General features: G+C 44.6%; 1 protein-coding gene across 6 annotated transcripts in view; it reads right to left on the reverse strand.

Moving 5' to 3' along the window:
• Positions 1–5,310: 5,310 nt before the first annotated feature.
• The window catches only part of RAPGEF6 (Rap guanine nucleotide exchange factor 6), a 132,935-nt gene continuing 111,307 nt past the window's right edge, over positions 5,311–26,938 (reverse strand). For 4 of the 6 annotated variants that reach the window (XM_013303514.3, XM_027794386.2, XM_027794387.2 and 1 more), the window contains 7 exons: positions 25,612–25,803; positions 24,023–24,157; positions 22,567–22,680; positions 17,511–17,736; positions 15,029–15,540; positions 11,115–11,426; positions 5,311–9,452 (listed from right to left, as the gene is read on the reverse strand). In XM_013303514.3, the coding sequence (XP_013158968.1) occupies positions 9,427–9,452; positions 11,115–11,426; positions 15,029–15,540; positions 17,511–17,736; positions 22,567–22,680; positions 24,023–24,157; positions 25,612–25,803 (1,517 nt within the window). In that variant the 3' untranslated portion in view covers positions 5,311–9,426. The remainder of the gene's footprint in view (positions 9,453–11,114; positions 11,427–15,028; positions 15,541–17,510; positions 17,737–22,566; positions 22,681–24,022; positions 24,158–25,611; positions 25,804–26,938) is intronic. The other 2 variants (XM_027794390.2, XM_027794389.2) reach the window with 1 other exon arrangement.

A 26,938-nucleotide genomic window follows, 5' to 3' on the forward strand; every position in this document is an offset into this window, starting at 1 on the left:
TGAGGTGCATGTCCCAGGCGCCACAGCCACGCAGTGACAGACACCGAGTCACGGCACCGGTGCGCTGACGCTGGCTGGGCAGAGCTCAGAGGCAGGGTGTGATGTCCCAGCCCCACAGGACAAGCGACAGGACCACGGTGAAAAGCCCCTGCATGAGAGCCTGCCCGGGCACAGCTGCCCGCACAGTGCTGCCCCAGCAACACGAGCCCTCAGCATCCCACCACAGAACCACAGAACAGTTTGGGTTGGAAGGGACCCTGAAAGACCACCCAGTCCCATCCCCCTGCCACGGGCAGGGACACCGGCCACCTGCCCAGGTTGCCCCCAGCCCCGTCCAGCCTGGCCTTGAGCACTGCCAGGGATGGGGCACCCACAGCTGCTCGGGGCAGCCCGTGCCAGCGCCTCGCCGCCCCCGTGGGGAAGGGTTTCCTCCTAATATCACATCTAAATCTTCCCTTGTCCAGCTTACAGCCATCCCCCTTGTCCTGTCACCACATGCCCTTGTAATAACTCACTCTCCAGCATCGTGGGTGGCCCCTTTAGGCACTGGAAGCTGCTGTAAGGTCTCCCCAGAGCCTCCTCCTCTCCAGCTGAACCACCCCAAGTGTCTCAGCCTGTCCCCATCGGAGAGGGGCTCCAGCCTCTGACCATCTCCGTGGCCTCCTCTAGACTCACTCCAGCAGGTCCGTGTCCTGCCTATGCTGGAGCCCCCGAGCTGGACGCAGCGCTGCAGGGGCGTCTCACACGACAGCTTGAAAACAGAAAAAAACAAACCAACCTGCACAGCACCCACTGGGTGCCAGGGACATCTAATCACAGGGTGCTGCTGCTCCCCAAGACCTCCATCACTGGCAGGAGCAGCCTGGAGAGCCAGCACTGGGGTGGATGCCTGAAAAGCACATGCCAGGCTTGGCTCAGGGTGAAGGTGAAGGCACCAGCAGGCACCAGGTCCTGCTGGAACCTCCCTGCACCACCCCTCTGGTCCTCCGAGCAGGCGCCCAGCATGAGACCTTCCTTCCACCAGCTTTACTACCAGTACAGAGAATAAAATGAAAGAAAGCAAAGAAGGCATTGCATTGCAGCCATGCCTTAGTGCTGATGTGTCATGTTTTGGGGAATGTACGAGGTGGAGACAAGGTGTGCAGTGCAAGCAGGTCACGAAGCTCTCCATCAACCTCCGATATCCCAGAAGTGCTTTTCCTGGGTTTGCAGCAGGCTTCCCTGACACTCATTAGCTGTAATTCCCAGAGGATAGGTGAAACACCAGCACCTTCCCAGGGGGGTCAGCACTGCCGGTCCTGCTCTCCATCCAGGAGCTCTGAGTTTTGCCACGTATCATCCCGCTGAAAGGCCAAGTGGGCAGCTGCTGCTCCACACGCACTTGCCGTCTGCAGGACTGCTGCACTGTGGCGTTGCCCAACACAAGTCATGTTTACTAATACACGAGTTTGAATTTATAATAAACTTGATGGTGCCTAACTGATAGGTCTAAAAAAAAGCCAATTATCTGACACTCTGAGCTATGATCCTAAAACAGATGTTTGAGTATATCAAATTATGTTGTGAGGTTTGAAATTGCAGATACAATTACAACCTTCATCTTTATTGCTGCTCATAAGTGTTAAATGCAACTAGATCTACATTTGAAATTCAGTTATTACCATTTTTCTTCATCTCTCCCAAGCCAAGTTTGACTTGCAGCATTGTCACACTGGTAATTACTCTCCTCCTCTGATGAATACAGAAGAATGAACAAAAATGTTTGCAGAGCCCATTTAACATTCATCTCATAGAAACAACTTGGTTCTTCCTGTGTTTCCAGGAGTGTGGGCTCACCCAGAAAAAAGAAAATTTTTCAGGGCAGCAGCCTGGGGAAAGGTCTCAAGTGCAACCAGCAGCCTGGCAATGACAAGAGCTGGGGGGAGGTTAAATAAATATGGGTCTTCATTCCCTCCCCACCCCCACCCCTCTTTTTTTTAAAGAATACTCGTTATAGTTTGCATGTTCAAGGTTTTCTTGGTAGCAACAAGAGCTACCTTACATACCCCAAAAAATGTCATCAGTTCATGTCATCACATGCCTCCAGGACCTGGATCTTCAGGAAAGCTAAAAATACTGCAGATTCTGGGACAAACCACAAGAGCTGATGCCACAGCCTTAAAGCACACAGTGAAAATACCATGGGCTCTAAGTGCTCCTCCTGAATCAGGGTTGGATGATGAGAACTGTTTTTTCTCCGGCCCCAAAAGTGCAGGAACTCAACACAGGGGAAAGAGCAGTGCAGGGACAGGTTTCAGCACTCCTGGTGTTCAGACACAGCTTCTCCAGCCCATTTTACTCTCTTAATAAATGCCGAATTGCTGAAAGCATCTGACTGACCCTGCCTGCAGAGCCCCGCTGGCATGCCACCACCGCCCCGAGGACATCCTGGGCTGCCATCAGCCCCTCTTCCCCAGCTGCCACCAGCCCCTGTCCCCACTTCTGTATTTAAGCAGATGGAAAGTGGTTTCCAACCCGGCGCTACCTGCTGAAGGAGCAGTTGGTGGTGGGAGAGGGGATCAATCTCCCTCTTCATATTTACTTTGGAGGGACAATTCTTGACTTTTAAAGCACATAATACATGGCATTACTGCAGTCTAACAAGCAGTTACTAGTTCTTCCCCATAAAAATTTGATTGATACTTGCTCTCCAGCAGAAAATTAGAAAATACATTGGTTGAATGCCCTCAGTGAATAAACGCAAGTTTAGGTCGGCAGCTATTTGATGCACTGACTGCTGCTCCGGGAGACCCAGAGACTTCCAGCACATTGAATATGAAGCTTCATTAATGCAAGAAGCTACCCGCTGCTCCGCCAGCCACAGGTCTAATCCAAAGGCTTGGAAAAGAAAGGTGAGGATGAGGAGAGAGGCAGCACGTCACCTATGGCGTGGGGTTCCCCCCGCAGCAGGGGCAGGAGCCAGGTGGTCACCCATCACTGGGGCCGGGCCCAGCACACGCTACGGTGATTTTTGGACTGATTTTTTGCCATGGTCCATTTGCCCACAGCCTGGGTTTGAGAAATCCTCGCCGCCGGGGCGTGGGGGTGCAGGCAGGATTGGACACGGGCAAAGCTGGAACTGCAGCAGGGGTGAGCTGCCCGCTCCCACCCACTTGAAGTCATTTTGAGTAAACAAAGAGCAACACACTGGGCTGTGCCAAACAGCTTTTAACGCCACTGAAGGGAGAGGGAAGAAAAAAAACAAAAAAATGAAAGTGAGAAAAGAAAAGCCCAAAATCAAAATAACTTATTGAGCAGGAATGCTCGCTAATGGAACTGCTTCTTTTAATTTGATTTTAGACACCAAATTGCTCGCTGCGGTACGGCCGTAAAGGCACTTTGCTCTCCAAGGAGCCCTGGGTGCTGCCCGCGGCCCTGGCAGCACCGACCCCCGGCTGCACAGCCCCGCAGGGCGCAGGTGGAGACCAGGGGAGAGAAGGGTACAGCTCCCAGGAGGTGGGATAAAAATATTATGGATGAGAAGGGATGGATGAGAAGGGATCACCCTGACTGGCGAGGAGGAAACGTGCCGTACGTACCGGACAGCCTGGCAAAGTCCTAAATGCACCGTGAGCTGCTGAGACCCCGTGTCCCCCCGGGAGCCCTGCTATCCCCCCGCCGCCGTGGGGGACCCAGGGCAGCCCAGGAGGGGCAAAACCCGAGTGTCGCCGCTGTCACCCCGAGGGCGCTGGGTGCTGGCTGAGCGCAGGGACCAACCCGCACCGCGGGGTTCGCAGCGGCGCCGCTCAAACGGCGGGCAATGCTGCCCCCTTGTGGCAGCTCCTCGGCTCCTCCCGTTTTAAGAAGGATGGTGATTTTCAGAAGTTTGGGGAAAAAAATTACATAGTCTCCCAGAAACTGCCTGAAATGAAAGATCCCCGAGAAGAAGACCGAAAAGCCCCACAGGGAGAATGGGATGGAGGAGGAGATGAAGCTCAGCCCTGCGCTGCTCCGGCCCCGTGCAGCAGGCAGGGAACGGGGAAACGCCACCTGCGGGCTTTGCTGGCCAGCCAGCCCCACCTACAGGAGGGCCATGCTCCTAAAATAAAAATTTAAAAAAAAAAAAATTATTTACCCATAAGGTTCCCATGTAGCATGTAGCTTACCTCTTGGACAATCAGTAAACAGATGGAACAAAAAATGAAGTTCCATGCTGGCTCTGCCGGCAGGGCAGGGGGTCCTGCCGCAGCTCCCGCTCCCCTTGCCCGTCCCACCTGCAGCACCATGCTGGGGGTCATGGGCCAGCTTGCAAAAATGAGGAGAAAAAAATAATTTTTTTTCAAAAAAGTATTTGCAGCTGCGTGGTTCCACCCTCCCTGCCTGCACACATTGTTGTTTGTGCTGTGCAGGGTGCAAGAGCCCGCACGGCACGTACACAGCCCCTGGTTCAATGGGGACCACGGCACCGGGGGAAAGGGGGTAAGATCCCAGTCCCTGTCCTGGCGAGGGACCTCCCTGCAGGTCCTTCAGGCCCTCCGTGTCCCCCGGATGACTCCATGCCACATCACAGTGAGGGCTCCAGCACTGTGCTGGGAAGGATGGAGCTGCAAACCGGAGGGGACAGGCATGGGAATGGGGGACATGGAAGGGAAGGAGGGAAGGTCAGCGGCTGCCTGCAGAGCGCCCAGCAGGCAGGGAGACTGCAGGACAAGGTGGACAAGCTGCTCTGGGGGCGTGGGTTGGGCAGGGAGGATGGTGAGGGACCACAGAGGACAGGTACGAAGCACCGAGCAAGGGGGTGCTGCCTGTGCGAGCAGTGGGGGCACGCCGCAGCTGTGACCCCTTCCTTGCTCCCCTCCTGGTGCCCAGACTCTGGTCCCCTGACCTAGGGGGAGGCTGCTGTGACCAGCAGGCTGTCTGCCCCCCACCACCCCAGTGTCCCCAGTGTCCCAGCCGCTGCACAGCAAAGGGACAGTCACCACACTCGGCTGGACCCCGGCAGCCCCTGCTCTGACGCTGGTTTCGGACGGGGAGCCAGGGGCACGGTGCTGCCGTACCCACCACCTCCCCCTGCGCGGCTGGGGGCTCTGGCACGAGCCAGGGTGCAGGCACACGTGTGCACCCAGCTGCTCCCCACACGGTGCAAGCCAAGATGGGGAGACCAAGCCCAAACCCGAGGGGTCACCGCTCACTGCGAGGACAGAAAAATCCCTCGGCAGCTGCTCCTCGCTGAGCCCAGGACAAGCGATGCTCCCACCACACTCTCCCCAGCTCTGCACCAACCTGGCTCCCATCCTCCGCCGGCTGCCAGAAAAGATCTGCTGAAAACAATTAATATATGTAGATTGTTTATTGATTCCAACATATTAATAGATTGGATAATAAACAGTACTTTTAAACATTCTCTTAACCAAAAATATAACAAATATTTACAATCACTCAGTAAAAATACAAAAAGCATACAGAGGCACTGTCTTTCTAAAAGACATAAGTGTAAGAGGTATCAAAAAATAGGAGACAAACATTGCTTGTTACAGAATACTTTACAATCACTGACTTGTGCAGTACAATTGCTATTGGAATATCATTACATCTGTGCAGTTTTGCCAATATGCTCACATATTTAGAATTTAATTAATACCAAGCTAAACTGCATTCCAGGTATATCAAAAATAAAGATAAAACAATAAAAAGCACAACATAAGCAAAAGCTGGGTTGGGAATTCAAGGTAGATTACCCTCTATACAAGCATTCTAAAATATAATGTGTAAAGCTTTTCTAAAGAGAGTATCCCTTTTTTCTTCTGTTCTTGCAACGGTAGCGGCAAGTTTATCCTTTAAAGAAACTGTAATGTTTTACAAAAACTTAAATGGCAGGTTTGTATTTCCACCGTTGCCTGCGATGCAGTGCCTCAGGAGATGATGAGAGGTTCTGCCCCACCGCTGATGCCACGCAGGCTCCTGCAAGCAGCATCGCTGACAGGTTCAGCCCCTGGGGGAACAGCCCCCCCGCCCTGTGGGTGCCGGTGGGGTGCCCTGCAGCGCGCTGTGCCCCCCACCCCGGCAGTGGGCTCCGAGCATCTCCCGGTGAAGCATCACTCACCTCCGAAGCCCCATCACGTGAGTAAAGGCAAAACGAACAAGTCAGGAAAGCAACACGATACCCGTTATTCGCAAATATCCCCCCTCTCCTGCATGCCCGCATTGCAACACCCTGTGCTGCCAACGCCAGCAGACACGGCCTTCTGTCATTCTGTGTATCTGGGAGGTGACACCAGTGCTCAGAGGCTCGGTGATCTCATTTTCCCCTTTCTGCAACTGGAGAGGCCAATGAAGTTTTACAAAATCACACTGCTTTTTCAGGAATTACTTGGAAGTTTAAGATTTCTGAAGCAAAACAAATACTGTATGGTTCAGTCACGAACAGCTGAAACATCTTTCACCCACGAGTCACAAGCCAACAAACAGAAAGCGAGCAAGCAAGGTACGGCAGTGGAAGAACGTGACACGAGGCATCGTAACTGTTCATTGCAATCGGAGCCCAAGTTAGAGGAACCTGGCAGAGGCACCAAGTCAGGAATCTGTGATCCAGAACACTTCAATAAAGCAGTGTACAACAGGTACTACCCACCATCTTACTTGCATTTGAATTACTGAAAAAAGGGATAACGTCTCTTCAAATCCATACCAGACACATTACACTTGGCTATCGGCCCCGATCAATGTGATCGGTTGATTTAAAAACAAACAAACAAAAATCCCAGCAAGGACCAGCGGAGGCAAGCCACACTGTGCGAGGCAGGAGAAGCAGAAGTAGGAGCTCATCTGTCCGTAGTTTATGCATGATTTATTTACACCGGCTGTATTGGCTATTAGGAAAATACGATTAGCAAGACTGTCACTCATTTTAAAAACTTTTCAGTGCCCTGAAAAGCCCTGCAGAACAGACGGATGCTGTTGATGTGCAAACACCACCTTTCAGTGGGTGATTTATTCAACTGCTCTTTCTGGCTGCCAGAGAAGACCCCAACCCCCATCCCCAGAGGAGCTTCACCGTGTCCTTGGAGACAGCACTACCGGGTTTGGGGCAAAAAGGAATCACTTTAGCAACAACCCCTCATACTTTTGTTCAACAGGCTGAAATAAACTACAGCTCGACACCCGAGGTCACGGGAACCGTATGATTTCATTTACCCGGCACAACGCAGATGATTTTCTGATGAAACACAACGCCTGTTGCACACACCACATGGAACACACCACAAGAAACTACAGTTGTCAGTGGGATTGCTAGGTCTCAGATCTGCATCCCCCCAAAATACCAATTTAACGGTTATATTATCAACATTACATGTGTTGAGAATAATCACTCTGCCCTGCATTACTTCGACACGTTAATCTTTAATCATTAAGGCCTGTGCAGGTTCATTATATTCATTAAGGCCTCAAAAAAAGCAAAATGCATTTATTACGATATACCTTCAACTGGTTTTTAATTCCTTTCTTCAACCATTTGCTCCTCAGATACTTGTGCCAAGAATTCATACAGCCAAGCCATCAGTTATGAACTAGGCATCCCTTCCTCAGCATCGCTGTTCATTTCTGTGTCCCAAATTCCAGCCGCCCTGGGTCCTTTCCAGCCCAGGGCACGCCGGACCTGGCACCGCCACAGATGCGGACGCGGGCTGGGTCATACACATGCACCCGGCTGCATCAGTCCCAAGCTGCTATGGGGAAAGCACATCAAAGGCTTTAGGTTGTTTTTGGTACTTGTGTCATTTTCAGAAAATGTTGCATTCACCTTGCACCCCCTGCACACATACAGGAAAAAACAAAAACCTTAAAGCTCTTCACAACTATGGATATAGAAATAATTTTTGAGGCACTGTAAAAATGACAAACATCTTTCTAGCTTAGGCTGTAAACATCACAACAAAGATTTACAATTAAATGTTTAAATACATATTCACACATTCATGTCCAATTTTAACACTAGAATGGGGCATCATGTGCTAGAAGAAAGAATGAAAGAAACTGCAGGTATTTCCAGTTTTACCCCTCTGCGCTCTGGCTGGCTAAGCAAAATTAAACAAGCAATTAGTTTGACTGTGGTCAAATAAGAGGATCACGTGTTAATACTGGCTGGCTCTAAGTCAAAGCTGACATCGACATCAACACCACCAGGATTTTTACCTAGGATTTAAAGCAAAATATTTTGACATCATCTTTTATTTTCCAGATGAACACAACAGGGGTTTTTAACCCATCATAAAATGCATTATACTCTTACAGAAGCATTATGTAATTCAATATTCAGTTTCACAAATGTCACTGTGATTTTTATTTTTTTTTTATACCCTTTGCACCTAAATCCTGTGCAACTCTGGTACAAGGCCAGAACGCGTGGGACGATCTTAAAACCCACAACACACGATTTAGTTTTGGTTTCTAGCAAAACACTTTGCATGCTGAACTCTGCAGGGCAAAACCTGGGTAAAGCAAAGCTCCTTTGGGAAAGCTTCAAACTCCCCTCACAGCTCCCGGTGAGCTATGGCTTCCACATCTCAGACGACTCCTTACACAGAGGAGGAGAACACCAACTGTTGCCTTAGTTGGCTGGCAGCTAAAAATTTTCCAAAAAATACTTCAAGGGCAGAGGGTTTTTGCTGTGTCCGCGCAGGAGGGGAGCGGCAGACGGCAGGGCTGCCTGCCCGGCACACACCGCTCCACAGGGCTTTGTGCTCTATTTATATTTAATCTAAAACAACTCTAAAATCCATCTATTTCTGCATCTGATAATGTCCTGTTTCTAGTTTTCTGTGTTTCTTTTGAGAGCACAACAGTCTACGGGTAGCTAATTTACCATCACATTGACCAAACATTCATATTAGCCAACCAGAGCACTCCCAACACAAATAAAGGAAATTCCCATTAAAAAAAAATTAAATTAATAAATTATTTTCACATACTTCAGCAAAGTCCTTCGCATTTGCTGACATTCCGATATATATATTTTTTTTACAGTTCATAAAATAACACTCTTAGACTTATAATGGTCACGTAGAAAATAATGATGACTGAAAACTACCAGAGGATTCAATGGTATCGTACAGAAGAATGCTTCCGAGTTCCAAGTGGTGGTAACAACTGGTCCTCCCAAACGCACAAAGCCTGGTCCATCTCCTGATACCGATGTTGGTACCCAGGTAGTCAGTACGCTCTTGAAAACAGTTTTCTATTTCACAGGCAGAAATAGCTTTCTTAGGCGGTGACAGACTGAAATAAGGTAGAGAGACGTGATCCAACCCGTTCCATCTCGTCTGTGAGAGGCAAACGCAACATCTGAGGTTACTAGCAGCAAGTTGTTAGCGTTCGCTAACAGAATCATGCGGTCCATCTCCCCACATTCCTCATGTTGTGAAGTGGTTTACATAAATAGCCCAATGGTTAGACTGCTGATACTTGTTCATCTTCTGCAAAACAAGAAGGAAAAAAAGAAAGGAGATTATTCCGTTGGTCCCCCACCTTGGATGCAGAGGGTACAAGTACCCAGCTACCTGATTGCAGTGAAGACCTCACTAGTTCATCGTGATCTCTTCATCATTGACCACTATATATTCAGTATCGCCACTTATCAAATCCTCAAGTAGTCTGAGGTATTGTAGTCATACAATAAAACTGTATTTCACAACAGAAAATCCCAGATCCTCCAAAAATTATTAGCATGCAGCTCCCAATAAGCCCAAAGCTACAGATTTGGGAGAAAAACCCAATAAATTACTTCCCATCATGCAGTGAGCATTGTATCCCAAATAAAATTAACCAAGCACTTTAAAAACAGTAAAAAGGGTGTATCTAAAAGTGTATGGTTAAATTTCGTTCAGAAAAATTTAGATTAAAATGTTTGAAGCAATGACTTCCTTATTTTTACTTTAAAAACATTTAATATCATGACCGAATTAATGCTGGGCAACTTTATGTTTTACTGTAAGTTTGAATTGCAATACTAATATATATGTTAAATACTGTTTACATATTTTACAGGGCCAAGATAGGATCATTTTGCATCAGAAATTGTTTCAGTCTAAATCCAGGCTCATTTTAAACCAGACTGTAATTGAAGGAAACAACCACAATATTCTAACAAAACAAAACAAAAAAAAACCACCAAAAAAAAAAGAGTTCACTAGTAAAGAGTACAGAGAGATCACATCAGTGCATAGGTTTTAAAAGCAAATCAGCAGATAAACAATTAAATAGAAATTCCCGTAACTTAGTTTTGACACAATATAAGAGCAGTCTTTTTCAGAAAAATCTCTTGCTTTTTGGTCACCCGATACATGCTGTGCTGGGCAGCACCGGCTGTTGCTTCAAACAAAATCATGAAAAATTCAACTGGAAGAGACACTGTCAGGCCAAGCTGGGCTGAAAATGCAGGTTTTAGCAAGTGTACTTTTCAGAAGAACAAACATTCACTGTTATTTTTTTTCAACATTTTAAAACTCAAGCTGCTGTAGTCCTCAACAGAGATTTCTGGAGATTAATGCTAGCATGTGAGAATACAGATGTGAAAGGAGTTAAGAGCTGAACAACACCCCAGCAAATCCCAATTCACAAGGGTCAGTTTAGGTCACCATCCTGACGCCACCCTGAAACGGTGGGACATCAGTTACTCAGCCCAGAAAGGCTGGAGATTTTCTGTGTGTAACTTACAGCCTGACAGTGTCCCTTAAACTCAACATTACCACTGAGAGGGGACAGATTTTAAAGAAAAAAAAATAAATAGTTCCTACATGCTCTTAAGCGTCTCAGTTGTGCTTTGGGAGATCTCATATGTATATCTTTATATTTATTTATTTATACATAATTTAGAGTCTGTTTGGTGTCAACATGCTTTACCTAAAGGGAAGGCATTCTTTTTTTCAAATGTGCATATACATGCATATATATACATACATATACGCGCATGTATATACAGCTGTACAAACATATTGTACAATTTAGAGATTAATCAAGTTTTAATCTCCAAGAATCACCGAGAGAAAGCCCAGAACATCGTTGTGAAGTAAACACTGCACAGACCAGATTCACACAGCAGTTCACTTAACGTCTACCGAGTCAGGTGTTGCACATACCATCCTCTTCACTATCTGCGTCAGGCATATCTGCTAGTTTGGGGTTGGACGGCTGCCGACTATGCCACTGGGGCATCCTCGATGCAATACAGGCCACCGGTTCACTACCGAGAGAAGCTGATGAAAGTCTAGAGAGGTCACTGTGCAGCATCTTTGACCTCTGCACTGCCACACTATAGTCTGGCGGTTTTAGGTGTGGGTGGTGGGGCGATCCTTCCTTTATGTCCGCTAAAGAAATCCCCATATATCCCGGAGGGGTGGGCGGTGGCTCCCTATACCTATCGTCCTTCTTAGGTGAGGTGACACAGTACACTGGCACAAGAAATAAGCAATGGAAATGTTAAAGAAGAAAAAAAAGGAAACAAAACGTTAAAAAATCATGAAATGTTACAATGGCAAAACAGAAACTGATAACAAAATGCAAATGCAGAAACACTGGTTATAACGACAGCAGCAGATATTTATGCTTTCATTTATGTTTTCTATTTATTTTAAGAAGTCAGAGTAGCAAGAGAACCCACGAACTCATTAGGCAAGATGCCAATTGAGTGTAAACAGGACTACAACCTTCTCTACATTCAGCTTGCAATTACAGTGCTCATTATACTCCCTACTCCTGCGGCACCGCTCCACCGCGGGATGCGGTACGGACAGAGCCAGCACCGCAGCACTGCCAGCCCAGTCCGCTGCCACTCTCTGCTATGGGCTGGGAAACTGAAACAAGAGAAATTAAGGCAACTAGTGCAAAGTTACTTTGCACAGCGTGCTAACGTCCGACAGCAAGAACTGCTGGCTGACTTCCAACAACATCTACTTCATCACCCAAGAGAGGCCAGTGGCTTGAAAGAAAATCATTATAAGAAAATATCACCGTATCAACTGATATGTAGTAAGACATTAAACCACCCAATCACCCAAACTAAAAAAATAAAATACTATCACGTAAAACTGCTCCTATGAGGCAAAATGTATATTGAGCCTGCATTCATTATTTTACATTTTCTAACAGTAAATAATAGCTTATGTCCATACTTCTAATTTTTTCTTTTTCCTTTGTTGTTCTTTTTTTTTTTTTTTGTTTTCTTTTAAATCTCTATCTTCTATTTTCTCTGTTTATTTCTCTGAGAAATAAACAGGAACATTCACGGAAAGAAATGCCTTTGGAAAGTCTGCACTACACCTTTTGCAGCCATGAAAAGCCTACAATCAACAATATTTATTTCCAACGTCCACGCCACATAATTCCTCTTCTGCCTTCCTGCCCTGTTCGTTGGCAGGAATGTGTGCCTGTTCAGGACACAAAGGCACTCAACCCAAAACTTTCTTTTTTAAAAGTTCCTTTCCCTCCCACCCACCCCCAGTCTGGGGCTCATGTGCATGTTAAATTGGGCTTTTTCCATGTACATGTTGCAACAGGAGAGTTTCAAAGCTAGGGTAAATTTTTAAATCTATTGGTTGAGTGAATTTACATTCTTCTTGGGGATACATTTTAAACAGTGCACGTTCATTACAGTTTCATTTATTTCAGCAACTGTAATATTTTCTTATCTTAGAAGAATGTGAAAGGATGAAAATAAAGCAGCACTTCATATTGCCTTGTGGCCTTCTGGGGCTCCAGGTGTTGGTATCAGGAACAAGAGATGGTTTATACCTGATGGCCTCAGTTAACACTTGGGCTTACAGTAAAATAAACCAAAACAAATCCACAGAGTCTGGGTTTTAGCAGATACATGGGAGTACAGGCAGAGATTTATACTGCTGATTTTAAGGACTAATTCTCATTTAACTAGCATTTAACTGGGCCCCTATGAGAAAGCAGGGAAGTGAAGGAGGCTTGCGTCTCCCTGAACGGCTGGGAAAGGGCTGGGTCCTCTGAGCAACCCCTGTACCTTTGGTCTTTGTTGCTTTTGCAGGAGGACTAACGAGGGCGGGTATGTTCTCCTTTAATGGAGAAACCCTCAGGCTTCCTAGAGCTAGCATCTACCCTACTGTAACAATCAAAGTAGGAATAATGTGCTCTTTTGTAAAGTTCCAATTCATAACATTTTACAAATTCTATCAAAACAAAACATTCTAAGAGCATTTAATGCCCACAGTATTAAGTGTCCATAATTTCTATCACCCACCCACAGTCTCAGGTAAGGTTACAAAACCCCTTTACAAGGAATTCCCCTTCCCAAGCAGCTGAATACTCAAATATTCACTTTGTAAAAAAGTAGGGTAAAATTCCACACAGTGCTTAAGGGAATTGTAACTGAAAGGCAGCAATATAAGTTTTGCTGTCTACTACAGGTAAAAGTAATGGAAATGCTTTTCCCTTTGTATGTACAGCAATGGCACATCACCATTCCACACCTCCTCTGCTGGTAAAGCAAAGGCCGTATCAAGAAACATTCAATGCTGCGGAGGGCAGAGATGTATGTAAAGTACGAAGCCATTGCATTTACTCATTCCGCTGTTAGTACGCGAGCAGTGTCTTTTCAGCTCCTTTTCAAAGCTTTTAGGCGACAGAGCTTGTGCCAATTCTTTCAGGGTACTTTTCAAGACCAGCACTCACTGAGAAAATGAGCTAAAGATTCTTGTTTTGTACACCATATTCTGAATTCATGCAGTCATAGACTCTGGCAACAAGTTGTTTGTAGAGAATAAGCAAATGGTGAAATAAAGTTAAAATCTTTGGCATATTTTATGATGGTGAATAACGTAACAGATTTGCATTTGCAAACCAGAAATTATATCCACCTATACCAGATCTCTGCCTAAGCCGACATATGCACGCTCTACCGAAGCACGCTGCTGAGTGTTTCTCACCAGTGTGCTATGACTGCACAAAGGAGGAAAACTATATGGTGCAGTATGTAAACAGAATTAAAAAGAAGGGAAAGAGCCATGAGCAAAGAGAGCATGTACTGAATAGCTAACATGCCATCTCCTAAAACAGCTCAGAGACTCATGAGCAGCTTTGAAACACTACAAGGGCAGAGTGCATGCACAGCAGTGAGCTACGAGCAAGTTTTCTGCAAGGCTTCACCATGCTGCCTTTCTTCTACAAAGCCAAAAAGCAGGAACACAATCCAAGACCTCCACCATACATGTGATATTTATTCAGGCAATTACCTTGATAACATAAACCCCTCTAGCAATCTAGTCAGTAATTAAATTGCATTTCAGCTGCACCCTTGACATACAGTCTAGAAAGCTTTGCGCTCCGTGTTTTAGCTTGTTCCCGACAGTTCCTTTAGTTTTGGCTGCTAAACTCAGCAGGCCAGGGAAAGAACATCTTGCTCAGTAGAACTATGCACCTTTGAGAAGACATTTTGAAAGTTTCTCTCCTTTCATATGTAGCCAAACTGCATAATCAAATAAACGGCAGTTTAACATAACAAAGATAGCAAGGGAATCTGCTTTGCCCTCGAGCTTCCACAGACCAAAGCCCTGTGGATGAAAGCTGCCCCAGCCCCAGAGGTGGGACAGCTCTGCTCCACTCAGCAGTCATGCTCTTCCCTCTCAGGTCCATGGAAAGTCTGTACTACATGGACTTCAAGAAGCTGTGCTCATTGCTCCTTGTCAGAGAGAAATGTCTACAGTGATGAGTGTTTCCAAAACCATGCAAAAAAAAAAAAAAACATAGAAGGCCATACTACAGAGAGGACTGCTTGACATTTTCATGGAGACAGTTCTCCGGCAGACCCATAAAGCGACTGGGAAGTGGGCTGGTTTATTATTTCAATTTTCCTAATGCAAAAGGCGGCGGCTTGAAAACACACTGTCTGCGTAGTGTTCTGATTAAAACCACATGTAAAGCCGAATTTAACATGCCATCCAGCTCCCAGACCTGCTGATGTCATTTAACAGCTTAGTATCAAAACGAAAAACAGATGTAGAAGCTTCCATAAGCTGTTGGCTTGGCTTACCTATCAGGCCTTTTTCTGTACTCGAAGTAACAGTTTTGTAAGTTGTATCAGCGCCTGGTTTAGAGTCCAAAACCTCCGTCTGCTCTGCTGTGGAGTTCTCCAACCCCCTCCGCTTAATCGTCCCATAGTTTGTTTCGTAGGTGTCTGACAGTGAGCTGGAGGAGGCCCAGCTCTGCCGAGACTGATCGAGCTCCACGCTGGCTTTCGACTGCCTGTTGGTTTTGGAAAAGCCTTCAGAATACAAATAACCCTCCTCAGAGTAACAGTTTGTGGGATCAACTTCAGCTATAGGTCCGTCCAGCTGGGTGTGACGGTAAGAATTGAGGAGATCCCAGCTCTTCTGGTTTGGGATATTCTGGAAGTTGTCGTGAGAACTACTTGAGCATGAAGTCCAGCTTCCCCGGCCGCTATCTGCTGCCTCTACCGTGATATGTTCATGGGAGATCTCCTCACTGCTCATGGAGGATGTGAAAGCCATCCCTCTGATGAGAGCAGGCCTAGTGATTGACCAGCTACATTTGAAAACGACAGAAATTGGGGGGGAAAAAAACATCTCATAAGCTTTTAAAATAGTGACATACTCTGAGACAATTACCTGGTTTTAAAGACAAATAAACTCTGGTTTTAAAGCAGGCAGGCAGCAAGGTCAGGGCACAGGGGAGCACTGACAAGAAACACCGTTCTTCCCGACCCCTTACTGCACACGCAGCAGGGAAGCTGTTCCCAGGGGAGTAACAACTCTGCAACAGGCATTTACAGGCTTGATCCCAAATCCATAAAAACCTGGCCCACAGCAGCCTTCGTCTACCAACTACAGCAAGACAGTGCCTGGCAGAAAGCAGAGGAGCAATTACCTCTCAGTTTCAGGCTACTACCACCTTTTTCTTTGCATTCAGAAACCAAAACTGAAACAAGTATTTAGAGTAAAAAAACCACCCCTTCACTGGCAGCAACATAAAGCTGTTCAGACAGAGTGCAGGTAGTTGTATTTCACGGTCGTTTGGAAATATTGGCATAAATAACATTTGTGGAAACGATCTGGAGTGACAGATTCTGAAAACCAAAGGACAACATTTCTTGTTTAATGAAATGGCTGCTAAAAGCTCTAATCGCTGTCAACGCATAATTAAGGCGAAAAAAATAAGGCCAGGTTTGCATGAATTTAAAATACATGAAGTTATGATTGCAAGACGTTATTCAAGTCTCTTAACTATTTCTGGTTATGTTAATGAATGCATGGGCAGCACATTAAAATCCAACACTGCCTCAGCAGCTTACCAACACGTGAAATCGAGGAACATTTCTTAGACATGTGCAGACAACTTTTTTCCCCCGTGCTTTCCTATTCTATAAACTCTAGCATAAACCCCACTTTCTTCCCTCCAGAACCAATCGGAACTAAGGCATAAAGGAACAACCACAAAACATGAACAATGTGCTTTTTATGTGCAAGGGAAGGAGCGAGCTCAGAGAGCAGCAGTGTCCCTGGTGCAATTCACTCTCCTTCAGCCACCATGGAGGGTGGCTTTTCATGGCCAGTATGAAGGGGCATTTCCCTCGATACACCATTACTGCTCTGACTAGATGCTCAGCATGCATTGTGCCTTTTAGAAAAGGGAATTATTTTCTTTTATGAAGCACATCTTTAAATTCCCATTTTAGCCCAATGAAACACACTGAATCACTAATTTCTTAAGAGCTGCATTACTTTAGCAAAGCATACACTAAGTTGTTTTTTTTACAGGGGAGAGAACACAGAATAGTGGTCTATTACAATAAACGATACAGAAACAACATAGAGCTCTTTATAGATTTCAATCATAAAAACATTATATAGCTTTTGAGATGAGCTGTAAAAATTAGAAACATAAGGGGCATCGCTCATTTACTTAAAACCACATCATCTGAGGGTAGAACATTCCCATGTATTAAATCCCACAGATCAAGGCTTAAAATCTAGTAAGACAAAACTAAAAACTTCCAGTTCAAAGTGTCATCTCGGGACAAGTCCTCATTGTACTGAAGTAACAAGACCTCTTGTGTAGAAACTCTCAGGAAGACGTGGGCAGAAAGCCCCCAGTCTGCCTAAGCAACAAACGGTAGTAAGAAAAATCCTTAAAAATCACATTAGAGTATGCTAAGTGACTGGCACTGCTGACTCAAGAGAGAATTGATTAACACCCTGCTCTTCTGCTGTCTCTCACTACTGCACTGATCTGTTAAGTATCGGCCTAGCTTTCAACACATCTGCAGTCTCCTGCAAGAGGGGTCCATCTGAACCCCCACCGATGGAACAAGCTGCTGTCTACCCAAGTAGTAGTGTAAGTTTCTTGGGAAAACAGGCTCTTTTCTGTACAGAGCAGACTGTGCTCCAGCTTCTAGCAAGAGCTTAATAACCACAGCAGAGTGCACAACTGTGTCCTGACCAAACCTTCGTTACCCCTTCTGATACCAGTTACGGACCAAACCGGTTGCACCTTACCCTGGGCACGGCTGGCCATAATCAGCCAGCGGCTGAGGATGCTCTTTCCTCTCTGCTCCCACCGAATCCACCACGATGAGAGACTGGGACAAACTCCTCTCGTCTTGCAGCGCTGCTGACATGGAGTCCACTGAGCAGTTGCTCACAATGCTGGACCGGGATGAAATCTCACTGTGACTGGAGTCTGAGAAGTTATCAGATTTAGTGGAAGGTATAAGGGCGTAGCCTAAAGGAGAGGACAAAAGAATGCCTTAGTCAAAAAGCAATTTGAATTTACTATGCACAACAACAAAGTATTGACACACACATTTCAGCAAGGATATTTAGAAGAAACAACTTTCAAACCCTGTCTGCATAAAACTCGAAGTTTTTAGGGTACTAAAGCTTCTAGCACCTATCAGCATCTAGCACTGATTTATTAATGCAAGTCCGGTCACGCAAATAACCTACCTGCAGCTCCACTACTCTCCAGACCAGAAGGTTAAACCTACGTGACCAGGATCAACAGCTGCAGCATGAATGGGTGGATAGATCAGGTCTGACTCTGCAAGTGCCGAGTCCTCCAGTATAACTGCAGTGCATGTCACAGAACCACACTGCGGGGCCAGGGCGGCAAGGGGCCGCTGGAGCTCACCCCGTCCCCCCCGCTGCAGCAGCTCTCCTAGAGCAGGACCCACCACGTCCAGGCGGGTTTGAATGTCTCCAGAGAAGGAGACCCCCCCGCCTCGCTGGGCAGCCTGTGCCAGGGCTCCGTCACCCGCAGGGCAGGGAAGTTCTTCCTCACGTGGAGCTGGAACTTCTCGTGGTGCGGTTTGTGCCCGTTGCCCCTTGTCCTGTCGCTGGGCGCCACTGGAAGGGGCCTGGCCCTGTCCTGCTGGCACTCGCCCTGAAGATATTTGTAGACACTGATAAGTTCCCCTCCCAGCTTCTCTTTTCCCAGTTAAACCAGCCCAGCTCTCTCAGACTTTCAACTATCCCTCTGCCTACCGTCATGTGAGACTCAAAAAAGAATTTGGCAGTGGATGAAGAGATGCTGACTAAGGTAAAAGCCAGCTATTAGCACTCAGGGATTAGCCATATGGTCTATTTCAGTTTTATTATCTGTTCCAAAATTAACAGAGAAGGAAGTAAAAGTGGGAAACCCCACTTTGGCAGGAGCTGGACCAGATGCCGGCATTGCTCCACCAAAGGGAAACAGCTAAAGACCTTACCAGGTTCAGAGCAAAATGTATAATGTATTTCATAATGTATTTTTTCTGCTTGGCTTACCCTTACCTTCAAATAACTTCTTTCAAACACAAATAATGTATATAGGCCCATATATCCAACACCTCCACTTCCTAGTACCTGGAGCAAACATAAAAGTGACTACTATACTGGGGACTTCCATGGGCTCTGGCTACACTGATCTTGTAGATGTTTCTGCTGGTATAGCTAAAGTGATTCCAGATGGGACACCCAGCCCCAGACTGCATCAGAAAAATCCCGTAGTATGGACAAGTCACCTAAATCATTTATTTTGATTACCTTACAGAATCAGGGAAAGAACTGAAATGAACACAACTCAGCAAAATGCATCTGGGCTGGTCTGAGGGAAAGAACACTCCAAGGTCCTTCAGATTTAGTGACTGGTCTCACCCCACACAGGGCAACCTAAAAGTCGAACTATGTATCTAAGAGCACTGAACACTTCTGTAACACTGACAGACTTGGGGCCATGACCACTTCCCTGGGGAGATTGTTCCAGTGCTGGACTAGCACCTCAGCGAGGAACTTCTTCCCTAATACCCAATCTGAAGTTCCTGCTTCAAGCCATTCCCAGGAGTCCCAGGACACCAGAGAGAAGAGATCAGCACCTCCCACTCTGCTATCCCTTGTGAGGAACTGTAGACATCAATGAAGGCATCCTTCAGTCTCCTCTGCTCCAAGCTGAACAGACCAAGTGACCTCAGCTGCTCCTCTTAAGTTATGCCCTCTAGTCCTTTCACCACCTTTGTTGCCCTCCTTTGGGCACATTCCAGTATTTTTACATCCTTTTTCTACTGTGGAGGCCAAAACTGCACACAACACTCAAGGTGAGGCCATATCAGTGCTGAATATTGCGTGACAACCTCTTCTTTCTGTGCCTAATGCAGCCCAGGCCACGGGTGGCCCTTTTGGCTGTCAGGGCACACTGCTGACCCATCTTGGGCTTCCCATCCACTACAACCCCCAGATCCCCTTCTGCAGCGCTGCTCTCCAGCCTTTGCCCCCAGGTCTATACATACATCCAGAAATACTTTGTCCCAGGTGCAGAATCTGCTATTGGTTCTTGTTCTATTTCATAAAGCTGGTGACTGCTCAGCACCCTCATCAAGATCGCTGTAAGACCTCTCTGGTCTGGAAGGAATCAACAACTCCTGATTTAGAGCTGTCAGCAAACTTAAGTTGTGTGCACTCAACTCCCTGCTTCCAGGTCATTGATAAAAACACTGAAGAGGACTGGCCCTGCAATTGTGTCCTGGATAGCCCCACTAGTGAGTGGCCACCAGTTAGATGGTACCTCATTTACTACAGCTCCTTGGGACGGACCCTTTGGGCCAACTGTTTACCCACAGTATCGTGTACATGCTGGACACTTTGCCGAGAAGGATACCATGAGAGACAATACCAAAAGCTTTGCTAAAATCCCCAACACCCATATCTGCTGCTGTCCCTTCACCTTCCCAGCAGGCAATCTTGTCTTAAAAGGATATTAAGGTAGTAAGGTGCGACCTTCCCTTCACCAATCCATGTTGGCTTTGACTCATGACCACACTGTCTCGCAAGCATTTTTTAGTAACTCCCAGAATAATCTTCTCCATCATTTTACCTGGCACTGAAGTGAGCCTGACAGGCTTATAATCACCAGGGCCTTCCTCCTTGACTTCCTTGAAAATTGGAACAACATTTGCTAGCTTCCAGTTGACTGGAACTTCTCCAGAGTCCCAAGATCACTGATAAATAACAGACAGATTATCTAGCAATAACATTAGCTGACACTTTCAGTACCCTGGGATGAATCCCATCAGGTCCCATAAACTTGTGTGTCTTCAGTTGCAGCAGCAAATTTAGAATGCTCAGATTTCAAGCTCTCTGGAGTATTCATCTCTCTAGGTAAGTCCATGCACCATCTTATGGGCAGACCAGAGTTCATGCTCTTGTGCTGTCAGGCAACAAAATCAGGAGGTGTCTTAAACTGGTTTGCTGTTTGGTTGATTTTTTAAAATTAAAAAAAAAAAAAACAAAAAAAACCCCCACAAACCAAAACACTTTGCCTTCAATAATTCTCTGGCCTACAGCTGTGCCTTGTTTGCCTTTAATTGAGGGTAAAACATCTTGAATTAACAACTGTGTTGTGTTTCGGGTTTTTTTTTAAACTTAATATTTTTTCCTTTAAGTTCCCAGTGGTTATCTCTATAGCAAATCCACTGCATGTCAGAAAACATATCCCTGCCTTCACAAGGAGAAAACAGTCTACAACATGCCTTATATTATGTGCATAAAGTTACAAAATTAGAACATTTATTTGAAAATACTGGATCATCAACTGCTTCATGTATAGGTAAATAAACATCTGTAAATTAATTAGAACATGGTCTTTCTTTACAGAAGACCACAAGAACACACTGTTGACAGTCCTTAGGCGAGCATTTTTCCCCAGATCCCTGCTAATCGCTTGATTTCTCACTTCATTTCTACCTACATGTGCCTTTGAGCTGGACTGCCATATATTTACATCAATTAGGTGAAAATGCGAAATGACCAGGCAGTGTAAAAGCCATACCAGTGATACACACAACTTCATACAGAAAACTGGTGCTAGTAAGTCCATACAAAATACAGAGGTACTATGGAGCCACTGGTATATGTGTCACTGAGCATACAGCTCATAATTTGAGAAATTTCACAGCTTAAGCTTGATTATTGCTGTAAGATTTTAAGAGCAAATATGAGCCTTAAACATCAGTATTATCAAACTATAAAAAGAACTGTAACTTATGAATGAAAATAAATGTATTTAAGACCAGTATTTGTAAGATTCCATTTCAGTTTCTTTTCCTTTGACAATAATTAATACCTCACATTCTTCACTTTGTCTAACGGACTTCTAAAAATTAACACAACTGTAGTGTAGTAAGAAATGTTCTCAAAGTGCGTCTTAATTTTAAGACGCTTTTCTTCAAGAACTTCAAAGACCTGGAGAACAAAAGAACTCTTCCTCATTAAAGAGATTAACACTATCTGCGAGCTCAGTCATTCAATAACAGCATATGTGTATAAACAGACTGAACACCAAGTCTTTGCTGGGCTGAAAAGGTTAGCAGACGAAGACGTGACCAATGCAAGTTCACACCAACACTGGAAGTGAGCATTTGATTTACATCATGAGGGACTATCTAGAGTCTAATTAAGAGAATGTTGCAGAACTTACTGTGTCGTTGGCATTTGTGAAACACTAAATAACAGAACTGCCACTGTGCCTGCTCCTTGATTTTCTAAAATTCACATTATTGTCTTCACTGCACTGTAAGGGTGATTAGCTATAAATAACTGACACAAATATCTGAAAGGGAAGCACATTCAACAGCTTAAACATGTACATGAATAATGCTAAAATGACTTCGATAAAATCTGTGTATCTGACACAAAGTGGGCGTCATTGTCTTTCTCCTAAGAATACATCATATAGTCTTCCTTCTTTTTCTAGACTTCATGCATAGGCAGTAAGATGTCCACACATTGCTGTTGCTATAGATACTTGCTGTACTCAGAGCATCGCTGTCTTTCTCCGTTTGGTTTTCACTCCCTTCTGAGACTTCAGCATGTTCTGCTTCCCTTTTGGCAGCAAAAGCTGTTCTTTCCCTGGAGAAGCTTCTTTCCCTAAGTCTTCTAAACAGGGGTCCCTTTATTTTCCTGTGCTCACGCTCAGCTTCTGCCTTTTCACTCTCATCCTCTCTTTCTCCCTTTCCACTTATGTCAGAACTGCCTCTTGCTTGGACAATCATCCGAATTTTCTTTTGTAAATAAGCCCCACCTATTCCGTAGCTGCGTTGTCCACTGTTCTTGTTGCTGGTTTCACTGGCAAGTGATGAGGAAGAGCCCGAGAGATTCATCTGACTGCAGTTATCTGACCTCTGGATGTTACCAACTACGATAAAGTACACACAGGCAGATCTTGATAAGTGACATGATAAATAACAGCAAAAATAAATGTGCTTTTAAAGCCTTTTTTCTTCAATCTTATTTGCATATCACTTGGGTACAGCTCAAAAGAAAATGAAATCTAAGATTAAGTGGAAGGTGTTTGTGCCTAAAATTACATCTTTCAGCTATCTGTGAAGCACCTAATTTTAGTTCAATGAGCTGTTAGCACTACACATACAACAGGGTACGGATCACCTCAATCAAATTAGATCAGTGCTAAAAATATGCTGAAAGCAAGTTGAATTAATGAAATAATCCCAAATAAACAAAATATTATTTTCAAAGAACTAGACGAAAGTTAACAAAAATAACATATTTTTAAGCGATGCTCAAAAATCTCCGTGGAGCTAGGTTTGGCAACCCAAGTAATTAAGCTTCTTATACATATGCTGTGTTTAAGTAAAATAAGTGGCATTCTCCTAAAGGCAACAGTATCTTGTGAAGGCAGAAGTGGACGGACCAGCATGATCTCCCACTGAGAAGGGTGAGAAGATGCAGTAAGTCACCATGCCATGCCATGCTAATCCAGTGGCTTGGGGCTGTCAGTGAGTCAGAAGCAGCACAGAAGGGAGGGAGAAATGCCTTACACCATTCCACACTGACCACACTGGCTGACTACAAAGTGGTGTTAAGAGATTTCAAATGAATTCCCATCCAAGGTTGGTTGACTAATGATGAAGTGATGCGGGTCTTTTAAGATGAAGACATCAAAAATAAAGGGGTTCTCAGAGCATCATGATAGACAGGGACGTATACAAAGCCCTGTGCACAAGAACAAAAAATATGAATGGCAACTCAAGGATTTAGATGGATGCGCTACTTCTGCGGCTATCAAAACCATCTGTTCTGGAGAACTATGACACCATTTTATCTCCAGCTCCATCTAATCACCTGATATCCCAGCTACCTTAGGCAAAAACATAAGCTGCAGCTTCCATGCAACACTATTGTCTTCAAGTTTGCAAATCCCATTTGTATAAGTAGCCATCTAAATCGGAACCAATATGCCAACAGGCATCAACTCTTAAGATCTACCAGGAATTCTGTCAGAAGCACTTCATTTTTTAAGAAAACAACTCTTACCCTTTTTTAATAGTAGGTGACTCAAAGCCAAAACATATAAATACACTGAAAAACTATGTCTACTCATAGACAGACATGATTCTATTCTTGACATGACTATTCTAGACTACTATTTCTCTGACATGTCATTACCAACAAATATTCCTGCCACTGCCTGCCCTGGTTTTAGTACAGCCCAGGCCGCTGCTCACGCACACACGTACCTTTGCGTGGAGAGCCCTGAGGAGAAGCGGGTGGGCTGGAGTGCAAAGATGATGCCATGGACATAGTGTCGTCTGTTTGTTTCTTACTACTTACTTCCTCAGACAAGCTTAAGGACTTCTGCGGAGAGCCTGTACCTATTAAAACCATGGAATTATTTACTGCATGTTGTTATTCTTTCAAGTTAGTGATATCTGTTTGAACTACAAATAAGCACAGTGTTCACCAATCACTGGAGTATTCAGCAAAGAGAGGAGCAGGCACTCGGATTAATCCTGCGTGTGGAGGCAGTCTCCATTTCAAATTTAGATCAGATCAACAGTGGCTACTGCTGCTGCTGGCTGCTCATCTGAAGTGTGTTCCAACGCCCCGGTCATAACCACAACCATTTTAACAGATACACTAAATGTGGGTTTGGTAAAGGACTAAAAATTGTAACACACAAAACTTGGAGGAAACCCTTGCCCATAACACTGTTGGGACAGTGTTAAAAACAATTTGCAATTTGCATCATAGCCAACAAGTCAGGTCAAGATCTTCACAATCACAAGTTCTCAAATCAGCGCTCATGGGTGCTATACACAGCTTGGCAAGTTGAGCAAAACCAGTGAGCCACTTTACTTTGCCAACCAGTATTTCAGGATTTCCTGCACTACCAGACCACCTTGCAGAAGGACAGTGCTGAGGAGTGAAGCTGTCAATAGCTTTTTAGACGAACACTGAACACTTAACACACGGCAACGAAGAAACACCTCTCAGCAAAGCTTCTGGAACATATCAAGTTGCACGGGCTTTTAAGAGGAGACTTGAAATAACTGAACACTTTAATTTATATGCTGCAATATATTGTTTGCTAAAGCTGCTTTAAAGGATATTGATGCTTGATGCATCATAGAATCATTTCGTATCATTTACTAACTGCAACTAACTTTATTCAATAACCCACAATCGGAGCTTTCAAGTGATACAACAGTTGTTCAAACAGGTCAAAAGCATTTTAATACATAATGCTGCTTTGCAACTAGCAATTTTAGAGACAGAAAAAACTGATTGTCACTAGGAGCAATTAAAACCATGTTGCTCCATTTGACAATAATGTTGTTATAATGGTGTTCCCAGAGGCTAAATTATTAGATGTCTGTGATTTGTGATTTCAGCTAAATTTACTATACTTCATTTTGTCATTAAAAGAAACAAGCAATGTTGTTCTCTGTGCAAGATCCCTCTAGAATGCAGAAATACATAGTAAAAGACTTAACACAGTACATCTGACCTGTTTGAGAGAGATCAAGATCACTTTAGTTAGAACATGTTCATCAGTTCAAGGAGAAAAAAAAAAGTGAAAAAGCAAGAGCATATGTGGAAACAGCACCTTACCATTAGCAGTTTTAAGAAATTTTAAAATTGTGCGAATGGCTAAGAAAACAGCACACTCTCTTAAAACACAGCAATATGCTTCAGCTGTTTTCAAGTGAATGAAGTAAATGAAGCACAGTGGCATCTCAAATTATCCACCCAACTACAAGCAGCTCCTCCCTTTTGCTTACTTCATCTATAAAACTCTCCAGGCAAGTGACGTGAAGATACTCACTGAATGTGACATGATCCTTTGTCAGTCCCTTTTTCCTGCTGGGGTATAAATTCACAGTTGGAACCTGAAGAACTTGACTCATCCTGTTTTGTTGATGCTGATGGGCTTTAGTGGTTTGGCCAATTGATCTCATGGGTACTGGAGACATTTCTGAGGATTTTGCTCCCCTTCTTTCACTTAAATTCTTTGTCACTGTTACAGAAAAATTACATATAACTAACTTGCACTTTGAATTGCAGGATTATTACAGTCATTCTGAGTACAACCATCCAGACAAAACCACCATGGTATGAAGGAGATGAAACCTACTTGAAACCATTTCTATTCCAAAACACACACCTTCCATTACACTGAAGAGGCTGTTGCATGAAATGGCATTAAAAAAAAACTAAACCCTTTAAAGTGCCATAGAGGTACTTTATAAAAAAAGACAAAAAATGTGATTTATTTCTACCAGAAGTCTGCATTTTAGCTGTTTGTACGTAAGGTGCAAAAGCATAACAGCATTTTCTTCAAAATGACATAATGCCACCAAAGGGAGCAGGAATGGTCGTTTTGCAAGTGGCATGAAACCTTTCACTAGGTGGCACAACTGATTTACAACACAGGGCACCGATTCAGTTTCTACATTTACCACACAGCAATTAATAAAGTCTGAAGTTAAGGCCATCTGACTTCTCCTTAAATTCTCTTGGAAAAGTCTGGGTTAGAGCACTACTGCTGCTCACTCCTCCTGCAAGCAAGGCCAGGAGAATTTTACTACTGAGGTAAGAGACTGGGGAGCTGTACCTCCTACTCTTCTGGCTATGTGAAAAAAGCCACACCAATCTGCACAAAACTGATCTGCAAAAACAGGTACCAGGCTCTGTCATTCAAAGCTACTTGGTCAAATTTTAAATGTGGGTAAAGACTCAACGTGTGGAAGAACTCCTCCAGCAGCAGTCCGGTGCTCCCCCTCCACCCGCGCAAAAACCATGAGGGGGCTGGCAATTCCCTCCTGCTCCACATCGTTCCCCCACCCTTTCTGCTAGCTCTGCAAACTATGAGTATAATCTCAACCAGACCAGTTACCTGTGGTTTTGGGGTTTTTTTGGTGTTTTTTTCCCTGTTTTTTCAAAATAGGTACTTTAATAACATGCCACTCTACTATATATTTATGTATATATCCACTTAACCTCCATTTTTCTTTTCTGAAGTTTAAGAGGACTTGATCTGCTTAACTACATGGAGTAAAAGTTAGTATATATTCCCTATTTTTACTTCCAAATATCTATGGCTAGCACTGTGCAAACAAGATTTTAAATTATTTTTTTAAAACAACTGAAAA

The sequence above is a fragment of the Falco peregrinus genome, chromosome 8, assembly GCF_023634155.1.
Source record: "Falco peregrinus isolate bFalPer1 chromosome 8, bFalPer1.pri, whole genome shotgun sequence".
In the NCBI taxonomy this organism is placed as follows: Eukaryota; Metazoa; Chordata; class Aves; order Falconiformes; family Falconidae; genus Falco; species Falco peregrinus.